At 37.3% G+C, this 12,001-nt stretch overlaps 1 protein-coding gene across 1 annotated transcript in view; it reads right to left on the minus strand.

Annotated features, from left to right (window-relative positions):
- Positions 1–12,001, minus strand: part of EPB41L2 (erythrocyte membrane protein band 4.1 like 2) — a gene marked incomplete at both ends in the record, with an annotated part of 56,580 nt that overhangs the window by 4,137 nt on the left and 40,442 nt on the right. Inside the window, 7 exons of the mRNA XM_080342974.1 lie at positions 801–899; positions 1,402–1,524; positions 3,394–3,957; positions 4,166–4,219; positions 5,256–5,399; positions 8,333–8,437; positions 9,817–9,963. Coding sequence (XP_080199100.1) covers positions 801–899; positions 1,402–1,524; positions 3,394–3,957; positions 4,166–4,219; positions 5,256–5,399; positions 8,333–8,437; positions 9,817–9,963 — 1,236 coding nt within the window. The remainder of the gene's footprint in view (positions 1–800; positions 900–1,401; positions 1,525–3,393; positions 3,958–4,165; positions 4,220–5,255; positions 5,400–8,332; positions 8,438–9,816; positions 9,964–12,001) is intronic.

Here is a 12,001-nt window from a genome sequence, read left to right on the forward strand (position 1 = left end):
TTCCACCATATAAATCTGGCACCAAGGAAATTCCAAGAGTCTTTTCTTTGATTTCAACCCATCTATCATGGGCCTCTTCGCAGACTCTGAAGAATCCCAAGCCATTAAATACAAAGATAATCTGGTTTTCGCATTTTTTTTTTCATGGACCTTAGTGAGATATTTTTTACGTATGTCACATTGCTGATGGAAACAACTTTGTGCTTTGTTTCTTCATTTCTTACTCTAATGATGAAACACCAAGTTTTCCTTTCCTTTTTAAGCATGGAATGCAGAGCACATAATTCAGCACAAAAAGATGATTGAAAAGAATTCTAGTGGTAGGGTCTGTTTATAAACATGTTCTAAACCTAGAAGCACAAGGATCATCAACACTAAGACTGAGAAAACACTGTTGCGGTTCACCCTTAGATGCCATTGGCAGAGCTACTGCAGACCACAGACAAATCATTTACCTTAATAAAGATATCAGTGAGTCATGACAGGGCTGAAACTGTAAAAATTTAGGTATACACTTATTTGTCAAACAGAACTAAGACCTATACGAAGTACTAAGAAAGCTAATCATACATTTCACCCTTTCCCTGCACTGCTCCCAGATATTACTGCTTATTCATTAGGGTTTCCCTGTTCATCATCTGATTACAGAAAGACTAACTCTCACACATGCCTGGAATGAACCCAATCCATTTTAAGTCAGCTTGCTTAAATAAATTGCATGAGAAAATTCATGTAGGACTTCATTTTGAGGGTTCTTTTTAAATTCTTATTTAGTTCGGAGAGACGTTATTATTTTTTACCTTTGTGATGTGTGTAGTTGTGGTAGTAGAGATTGACTCTGATGTAATTGTCTGTGCACTCAACAGCACACCAGCATTGCCACCAGCACTGCTATCAAGCTGTAAGGAAAAAAGAATGGTATTTTTGTATTTTGGTCTTTAAAAGCTTTGTTTTCACAGGAGAAAGGGATGATTTTCTTACTAAATACATTGTCTAGTTCAGTTAGAACTGTTATCTAAACAGAAGCCATCTGAGTTTACCCAGTCATGTAAGACTCTTGTTATGGTTCATTCTTGGGGAAAATTTATGATCAAAGCCACTTGTTCCTTTCAGGAGCAATGAGCCATTTGAATCAAGTTTTCAAAACTAAAAATGAGTTGTACATTTGCAGACAGCAACTATGTTCTTACATTAAAAACAACCAAACACCACTTAGACTTCAGGAGTAACACGGCTTTGTCTACACACATTTCACTTCATTAATAGGCGAAGTGTAAGTTTAGCTGCTTAGAAAAAAGGACAGGTTTGTGAAAAGCATTTTTTGGACATTATCGATTTTGATATACAAGTAACTGGAATAGAAAATAGCTTGCAAACAATACAGTAACCCAGCCGCCATACCTGTGGCGATTCATAGGTGATAGTTTTCGTTTCTGTTTGAACAATTGGAACTTCTTTAGTGGAGATTTCAGTTCTCTGTGTGGCATCTGAAATAGTTATCATCTCTGTTTTCACTACTGGAGGCTGTGGTGCAAGAAATAACCGATCAATTCAGAAGACAGAAGCTGGTTTGTAAAGTAGATCAAGAAAACACACCCATAAACTCAAGAAAATCTTAACAGTAAGATAAGTATTTGACTGTCTTCCCAATCAGAAAGGATGCAATAAATAAGCAAAGTGAAATGAAGTCTAACACACCGGCCCTCTAGTATCTGCATAACATGGTAGGAAAATTTACTCTCCACTATTAATAACCTTGCCAAAGTTCTGTGTTTCAGCCAACACTACGTATCGAAGGCAACTGCTAAAACAAAGCTTCAAGACTCATATTGAAAATGTGTAAGAGAGCATATAGGGAAAAAAAAAAAGTCTTAACTTGCATAAAGAAGATGATGGCTAATTCAGATGGATGAACTTCATATTAGAAATAATTTGGTAAAATATCTATCATTGCTCACTCAAACTGCACATGAGGACTAGAAATTCCAAGGAAATTACGTAAAAGTTTAACTTTTTAGTTTGCACTAATTCAGAATAGAGAAACAACTTTGATAACTGGATTTTAAGCAATCTGCATTTAAGGTAATGATGGTGGTAATCAACAGCTGCTTTTGACAAGAAGCTAAGAAGACATTTCAACCGTTTAGAGTTCGCTAGTGGTGTTCTCTGCAATATCACAAAGAAAGCAATTAAGCAGGGGTCCGTAAGTCAGTGTTTTCAGTATATTTAAGAACTTTTTTAAAAAGTATAGTAAAGCCTTTTGACATTTTCCTAGCTGCATCTGTTGTTATCTCCCATTGATTTTGGATGCACATGGGGGAAAATCCCTGGACTTTCCCAGGGAAAAGAAAAAAAATCCTTTCTTTTCATCACACACACTTGCACAAACAGCAGCCCTTCTACTCTTCCTCCAAACTAGGCACATTTTTAAGAAGTGTGGGTGCCTGCAACTTGTAAAGATCTTATAAACTAATTCTTTCACATCATGAATCAGAATAGATGCGTATGCAAAAGAAAAAAAAAAACCCCAAGGTAAGTTGTTTGAATTTAAGTGCAAAGAAAAGAAACTGTCACCATTAAAAGAACAAGCAGGTAGACAACTAGAAAAAACCCACCTAATAGTTTAAAAACTCAGCAGAAGGTCACGCCAGCTTTACAAAGAGATGCATCCCTGTGCTTCACTCTTCCCCTTTCTGCTTCTTTATAAAGTTTGCCCAGTAATGAACCCTTCAACCCTCTTTGGCTTAAAATAACTGATTGTGACTGGAACCCATGTGTGCTTCCCTAAATATCTACTGCACGAGATTTCCTAGTAAGATGATGGTATCAGTCTCATCACTTCACAATGCTGTGGTCTCACCTACACGATTTCCAGCCATACTTATTCTAGTCTATAGATTCATAACTTTTTTTAAAAAGGGAAAAAAAAGGCAAGAAAAGCAGTGAGTAATGAGGGGAAAAAAAAGGAACAAAAATTTGTGATGGGTGTTTTCTAATTTCAATTGCCAATAGTTTTCCAATCACAATGACACATCATGGACATGTCAAAAACAATTGACAAATAGACAAGACAAGACTTAAAACACTGGAAATGTAAATAATAAATATAGGTTATGTATGTGCATATAAAATAAGGGAGAGATAAAAGGGAGACGGGAGTCTTCGGAAGGTTTGCCTTACTGGTGATTCTCACTCAGTTCTAGCAAAAAGTCAGAAACCATAACTGAAGGAGACAGAATTTCACTGCTCATCAATGGTTTCACCTTCCAAATGATCTGTATCCTGTTGGATGCCTGAAGAGCTGAAGAAATAGGAGAAGAAGAAAGGCAGGTATATTTTCACCCCAAGAAACATCTCTGCTTAATCTACTTGTCAAACTGTTCTACCATTTACCTCAGAACAACAAATTATTTGTGGTGCAACATCAATGTCAACATGAGACACATCTCCATTGAGTCTGAGCTGTTCTTCCTCTTTCTCTTCACCTAAATCTTGCTTAATCTCCTCTGACAAATTCTTCTCTTCTGTAGCTATGGTAACTGCATTTTCCTGGACCAAATCTTCAGCTTTAACTTGTGTGTGCTCAACTGGTACATTTAGTTTACTGCCTTCTGGTGTGGCTTCCACATGCTGTATTTTTTCTTCATCTTCTTTCCTTTTCATGTCTTCCTCTTCTTCCTGTTCTTCCCTGATGACTTCCTCAGTTGCCCTATGATGTGGCTGGTATTCTCCCACCTCTTCATCCTCACTCTCACTACTACTGCTGCTGCTGCTACTATCTGAAGGCAATGATGAAGAGTCTTTTTTTGACAGATGCTCCTCCACCTTACATGTTTCCCCAGCACCAGTGGCAACTTGCATTTTCCCTTTGTTGGTTTCGTCTACGACTAGTGTTTCTTCTATCCCAACCTCTGCCTGCTTCTTCTCCTCCACTATGTCCAGAGTCTCATGTGAACTCTGCACAAAAAACATGGATGAGGAAAAATAAAAGTAGAGTATATGAATAAATTAAAATAATGGAAGCAAAATTAGCTGATGGCTGGTTCATGTCATGTAGAAGACAAAAGATGGTTGTGACGGTTAACTGAAAAACGAAGGAAAGAAAGAATGAAGATGGATTGGAAGAGTTAGAGCTGAATTTAACTATGGAAAAAATCAGTAGAACCTTATCAGCATCGCTGACTCCAGTACAAGGCACTTCTGCTCTGGAAGCATGTCTCTGTGAAACAAAAAGCAATCAGAGGACAAAAATCAATGCATAACCCTTTTCAACAGCGTAACACCCTCCAAGCAAGCTTTAAGAATATACATGACACTAGACAAGACACTGTGTATTCACTGCCACACTCACAAAGAACTATGCTCCCTTCGTTCCACTTCATTGAAATAATTCAAAACTAGGTTAAAAATATGGACATTATTAATTGGAATAAGATTTTAATTATGAAAGGCTGAAAATAAAAGCATGAATGCACTGACCAGTGATGTTACTGAGGCAGTTACTTCTCTCAGTTAAATCAGAAGTTAGAATAATGTTAAGGGAAAGTTAAAAACACACACACACAAAAAACAACCCAAAACTTACTTAGCATTCTACTATGAGATTATTAGCATAAAAATAATTTTAAAAAAACTTTATTGTAAGATTTTCTTGGCTGTTCATCCTTGGTCACTTTATGGAACTTAATAGGTAACAAGACGGGGGCTACTGTTTAGGGTGGTACATTGTCAGAACAGCAATACATGATTACCAAGATGATCCCATTAGGATTCTTTTTGGAGCCAAAACGATGAGATTAAAGCAGTTACATTAGTATTTGTTCCATAACAAAATGATCTGGGATGGATATGAGAGAAAGCCCATCGCAAATTATGTATTAGGTAGTTTTTTTGTTCTAATGTATTTTTAGTGAATGGTTTGCAGCAAAATTTGAGTTCAAGCTAAAAGAGTACACACAAAAAAAAAAAACCAAACAAACCAAACAAACCAAACCAACCAAAACACATCATCTGTGACTTAATCCTAGCTATTACTGCTGTTTACCAAGCAAAGCGCCTACACAGCGCAAGCCGGCATTCCCAGTGAAGCTTAAACAAGCACTAATTTCCTGAGAGCTGCCAATAGAGACCTAAGCTGTGTGTGTGTCTGGATGTCCCGGCTCCGGCCCTCGGGCAGCGGCCAATTTAAGGCTGCGGGGTGCGCGCCGGACCCCAGCGCGGTGCCGCGCGGCGGGCGGGGGGGGATGGGGCAGCACCTGGGGCGGCGGCGCGGCCGCGCTCTGTTCCCCCGCAGCGCCCTCTGCTGGCCGCGAGCTGGCGGCGGCGGCGAAAGGCCCTCTGGTGCCAGCGCCAAAGCCCTCCTTACTAAATAAAATGGACGTTATCTCCTCTTCTAGGCTCTAGACGAGTTAGAAAACGGAGAGGAAAGAATTAAACAGCGGCGGACGAGGCGGCAGAGACCTACAAAGGAAAGGTTTGACAAGAGAGACAGCTGACGCAGAAAGGGGTTCGGCTGGGAGGAGGCTGCAGGCGCACGGCGGGGGGGGGTTACAGGCTCCCCCCGCAGGGTGAAATGAGGACAGAGGGAACACAAACCTGCTGTGACAACACACAGTCGGACTCAGCTCTTCACCATGCACACCTTTGCTCCTTATTTCGCACGAGAAAAATTAAAAACTTTAACATTTCCATGGATTTTTGGAAACAGAACAGCTTACTTAGACAGTAATTCCTTAATTACTATTGGGAGTTTTCCCCTTTAAACATCCATTTTTAACACCCTCTAATTCCTAATTTGCTCAGAGCTTCAGGGCAGGCAGATGCATTTGCTTTGAACAATATATACCCACAATACTAAAAATAGTTTGTTATTCTTTATATATGTATTTTATATTATTTATTATACATCTTTTTCAAATGATTAAGAGCTTAGTAAATTCATATTTATTAAAAAGCCTTTTTTTCAAAAAGCTTTTCCCATTCTATAGAAAAAAAATGAATTTGTTTTATTCAAACATTCATAAAAGCATGTGCTGCTTTAAAGCATAAATTACATTCATAGCCTGGTCTATTTTCTGTAGTTCTATAAATCTATATGGTAAAGCAAACACTTAAAATTCACGTGGGTAGAGGCCTCTGAAAAGGCTATAATTCTTTGTTTCCATTTTCCTTCCACAAGCTCTTGTATTAAGTAAGAAATAAAAACAGTTAAGCAGCCAATAATGTAACATGTACCTAACATGGACATAACACACGTTTTGACAACATTCAGTAAGATGCATTTCTGCCTCAGGAGGGCACTACAGAGGATCGCAGCAGAAGCACACGCCAGAGGAAAGCCAAGGTCCATGCAGACAACTGCAGTCCATGCGAACTCACCGACTGAGCAGTGATGGAGAATCTGAACTGACATAAGTTACACCATGCTACTGAGCATATACTACAACACGCATGCCATGCAGAAGAACAGAGAAAGAGAAGATAAAGAATCTCTATATTTTTTCCCTACAATAAAATTTAGAGTACATTTCAAAGTTGGCTAAGAAAAGCTAATACGAATGCAAGTTATTAAATGTGCCCTCACGCAACATTCAGTATCCATCATGGCAATGTGTTCCTCACTTCTTTCCCTAGTTCACTGTGCCCAATAAATGTTCATCTATTAATAGATTACATCAAAAGACAAATGTTCACAATACCCCTTCTACCACACTCTAGTACCACATGTATTCTAACCATTCAAAGCAATAAATAGAAAAAAAACCAGGGTAAAATAAATAAAAATCTATGTGGTCAGACTGTGTGCATCTCTCCCCCACATATGTTGTATATAATTAAAGACAGGCATACACCACCCATCTTTTTGCATTTTAGCACCTTCAAATTTTTAGGTCTTGCAATCTTTTAAAATGAAAACCCCAATCAGACGATTTGTTTGATAATGTAACTCCTGTTCGCTGAGGTGGCATTTAGTGAAAATGATTAAATATATAGACAGAATTGGCACTTTTCATCAAATCACTGTAGTTACCATAATGTATCAGCCTGGGAAGATGTTTAAATTCTTTAAATTCCTGGCAAATCCCTTCTGGTACATAGTCATGTAGAGTAATATGAAATACTGTTCGCAAGTGGGGGGTGAGGGGGGTGGGAGGGGATGGATGGATTAGAAAAATAATACTGCAGGTATTGATAGCATAACAACATTTCACATGTTTACTTGTGACATACATATCAACGTGTCACAATTTCTGTTAGTATTAAGTCACAGATGCTGTGTATTTGTGAGACTACAGTGCTACAGAAGTATAGTGGCACAAACGAGATGTACCCAAAATAACATTTCTCATACACAGAAAATGACTTATTTGAAAATATTTTAACTGGAGCAAAAGAAGGAAGAAAAGAAAGAGTATTAGGAGTGGTATCCCTGCTTTATTTTTGTCTATTGCCCAACTAACCTGGAAGATAGACAAGCACATACAGTCCAGAAATAGGACTGAGCAATGTATTAATCTACTAATACCAGCAAGTTTATAAATTGTGGTTAATGGAACACTTGAACTTCTCTACATCCCTCAACAAATAAATAGGGATGGAAACATACTGTTTCACATAAACCTCACATTAATATATGTTAATGAAATAAGACTGACAGCTTTATATTAACCTACTTTTGTCCCAGTTCCTAGGTGGTAAGAATTAGTCCAAAAGTGATGTAAAAAAGCAACATCATGATTGCTACCCGTGATCACAATTACACTGGCAGTAGTCCCACAGGTTATATAGCGTTTTTCACTGCATAGGTGTTAAACCAGCTTATGGGGGAGAAAACTTCCCTCTTTTCCTGGATGAAAAGAGAGGTACAGAAGCATGGAGGTTACTCAGAACCAGGCTGACATTGAAATGAAGCTGCTTCTACAGTATTATGGACTTCAATCATGATTACATGGTGAAAAAGTAAAGCAAAAGTTTTGTGTGAAGTGTCAAATAACTGTGGACAATTATTTCCATATAGAACAGAAATACATGTTTTGCTGTCATCCTAATCCCATAAAACATAGTAATTTTCCCCCAAAAATCGGGTTATCTTTTCAAACAGTAGCCATTCAGAACTTGACAGCTAGTTTGGTGTTTAAGCAGAATGTTGTTGGCATTCACGTATGTGTAGATACATACATATACACACACAGAGATCCTGGGTTTACAACTCAAACTTCTCCTTTCAGTACTGGCTTCTCCATCAGGACAAGAAAAAAAAGAACAAGAAAGAAGCGCCCAAGCTAGCCCACAGCAGATACAGCAAAAAGGCAGTAGGTTTCAGGGCAGCCACCTTATCAGTTTCCTCTGGTTTTGCTCCAGCAATCCATGGTATTGCAGTCCATTGCTTCTCCTTCCCAGGCAGAGGTTTCACTTGGAAAATGTGGTCTCCTTTTTTCTATTTGGTTTTCATTTTATAAAACCATATAAATCAACAAGCAATGAGACAGACATACACTACACATTAACATAAACCCAAACCATCTGAAAGTGACACAACATACTTGATGAGGGGAAAAAAACCACAGAGATAAAAGAACTTGGAGTGTCCTCAAATTCAATACAAAGAAATCAACACAGAAAACACACACAACCACATAACAAAAATTAAATTACACTTTTACATAAATGTCTATTTTAACCAAAAATACCTTTATAGCTATTAAATGAACCAATATGTCATGGACATTTGAAAATTTGATCAGCCTTTGTACGTATGCATATACCACTATGCATAGAAATATTCAAGTACTACTCAGAAATTTGAGGAATAATATCCTGTCAGTAACTGTAAATTAACAAAATAGTCAGTAAAGAAGTGATCCATACAGTCAGTGACTGTATACTCTGTATGCACATATAGTTCAGATTGCTTAAGTATCTTATTGAAATGAAGTCTTATTATCAAAAACCATTAGGCAGCATCAAGAAAACTTAATTGAAAGTTCACCTCTCTGGAGACTGAAGAGAATACTGAAGAGTTTAATGGGATAGGACAATACATTCAGGAGGGAAGGGTAGGAATACTGGTGGAAGAAAAGGATAATAACAGAAGAAAAACTGATTGCTTTCAAAGACTGACTTCCTCTTCTACTCTAAGAAAGGTGCAGCAAATAACTCTTCATAAAACTAAAAGTTTCATAAGAGTAAGATAAATGTAATTGGGTAGTTTACTTGCCACAGACATCCAGAATATTTATACAAAACTGTTTTACAAACTGCTCTTTTAAAGTTCAGTTCAGGAAGGAGGTATCGAGAAACAGTAGGTCAATTCATTTTGCAGACTTTTAGATATTAATCTGAGTAAATTTTAACAACCATATTAAATATGTCCTGAAGAAGTCACCGCTGTAAATTAACTGATCATGTAAGGTCCTTCTAAAACAACACACAGACTGTGTGTGTTTATGTACCAGCTGTCTATGAAGAGTTATAGAGATGGAAACTGAGGGAAAAGTTCTACTCTCACTAAAAAGTTAACTCCAATCTGCATAAGTCAGAGTGAAATTTAAGCTGCCAACGCACAGGAAAATACTGCCATCACCTCCTTTTTGTTTGTTTTTTTTAATGATTCCTCAATCAGTTGCTCTTGTAGAATAAAATTACAAACGTTAAAGTCAAATCCAATGGTAAGTGGTAAAAGGTTAATGTATATTTAGTATAAACAAATATTACGTTAGCCAAATAAAGTGTTAATTTAAAGGACAAACTGCATTTACTACATCACATACAGAGCTGTATGGAAATGCATGCGGAGAAGTGTCTGCAGTGACATACCCCTTGTGTCTGTAGGGACAGAGGTGTGATACGCCGCTTTTCCCACTCATTTGGGCGTGGTTCAGGTGTGGATTCCATGAAATTGCGCTTGAGCTCACTAATGCTAGCCTGGTGTTTCAGTAAGTCGTCCTGGGTCTTATTCAGGTCCTAGCAACCCGCAACGTAAAACAAAGTAGGACAAAACACGACAACAAAAGCAAACTTAACTATAAAAAAAAAAGAAAAAAGAAAAAAAGAAACCAAACCAAGGAAAGTGCCTTATGTCTGAAGAGCTATTCTTCTTTGGAGTGCCTTCAAATAAAAAACTTTAAGGCTATAAGGGAACTAAGATTTTTTTGCTTTTGTTTTTTGTAATGAAAGGCCCCTCATAGACTCTTCTTTCCATATTTTAAGGCAAAGGAAAAATAATGCTGTGTATTATTATTTAACAGAAGGTTATTTTCATCCATAAACCTACTAGCCCTATGAAACAATAATCATTTCCAGTAGCTGTTTGCTTTCATCTAAAATTTGTAAGCACAGGATCAAGCATTTTGGGATATTACAGCTGCCTTAAGTTGTTAATTGTGCAATAAACAACAGTCTAACCTAAGAAGCATTATAAAAAGGCATCTTTCTCGATATTACAAGCTCCATGAAAAATACTGCTTCTGTGAAGACAATACTACAGGGCCAAATGCACAAACAACTAATGCTTAACTTCAGAAAAACTACTCATTGTGGCTGTCATGTAGGCTTAAACTCACTGGAAGAATCAGATTTAAAGACATAAAGCCTGGTATCTGCCAATTCCATATTTAAGAATCTGACAGCTGACATAGCAGCCAAGTAGGGATAGTTCTTGTGCACACCAATACCAAAGTTCTCCCTAAATTGCACCAACATAGGCAAGTGCCAAAATGGACACCACAGTGTGAATATGTAATGAGATTTTGTGATGACCCATGGAAGCAAAGATGCAGCACCTTGGATCAAATAACTACAAGTTGGTCTTCATACCAGATGCAGGAGCAGATGTAACTATCAGGAGCTATGCAGAAACATAACTGTTCTGGTCAGTAGGCTAAAAATCTATCTGCTTAGCTCTCTTGGAAATTCATTATCCTTTAAATACAATGCTGGGCTTTGATGGGAAGAACAGATTTCACTCTGCTTTCATAATCTGTCCTCCTCCCAGCACGCCAGCTCTTGAGAAAAACTATGTTGGTTACGCAAACTCTAATACAAGAATATTTTTCAGTATTCTGCGGTGAAATTCAAGTTTAAGCCTCAGATCCATTTTTAGTAAAGAATTAAAAGACTGAAGATTGAATAGTATCAATGTAGATATAATTATTAATGATGTTTTATAGAAATAATGTAATCAAAGACAATAATTTAGGTAAAGCATCTGTGTTTTCTACAAAGATTTTTGTAATTTTACTTTAACATTTTTGTTAGGATTTTTACCATGAGTGTTCACAATGCAAAAACATCACATCTTTGGTCACAAAAAACCCAAACCCAATACAAACTCACTAGTTTCTCATTTCTTTTCACTTGCACATACAGCACCAGTAACAGTTCAGCGCTGCACATCTATTTGCTAATTCTGCAAATATTCAGACATGCACTTTGAACACTAAGAACCTCTCCATCCCCTTCTGGCAACTCAGTAGGTCCATATTGTCACAGGACCAAAGCTTCACTTTTAATCTAGGACTAACTAACGAGACATTAAATATGTCCCCCTAAGGTATGTATTTATTGAGTGAAGTAAAACCTTATGCTGAAGGCATTCTATTACCCAACTGAAGCTTGTTAACAATCATGTCATAATTTTAAAACCTGTCTTGGCTTGACACAAGGCACTTTTCTTGGACTTGATCAAAGCACAGTTACACAATGCACACTTTCAATGCCTTAGTAAGTTACATACAAGCAAAGTTTCAATAGTGATCAAAAGCTGCTAAAAGCCAAAAAAAATGGTATTAGTTGGGTTACTGCGATCCATACATCTCCTTATTACTGAACAAGACCAATGATTTTTAAAGGACAGTTTTTGTGACAAAGGGAATTATTTATAGCCCCATCTGGATGTATAAAATAAATAAAAAATGGCAGTAGGACTTCCTAAAATTTCTTCAGTTACTAGTTCATATTATTAACCATAAATTAAATTACACTGATTGCAACTAAAAACAAT

This window comes from Nesoenas mayeri (genome assembly GCF_963082525.1).
Source record: "Nesoenas mayeri genome assembly, chromosome: 3".
Lineage (NCBI taxonomy): Eukaryota > Metazoa > Chordata > Aves > Columbiformes > Columbidae > Nesoenas > Nesoenas mayeri.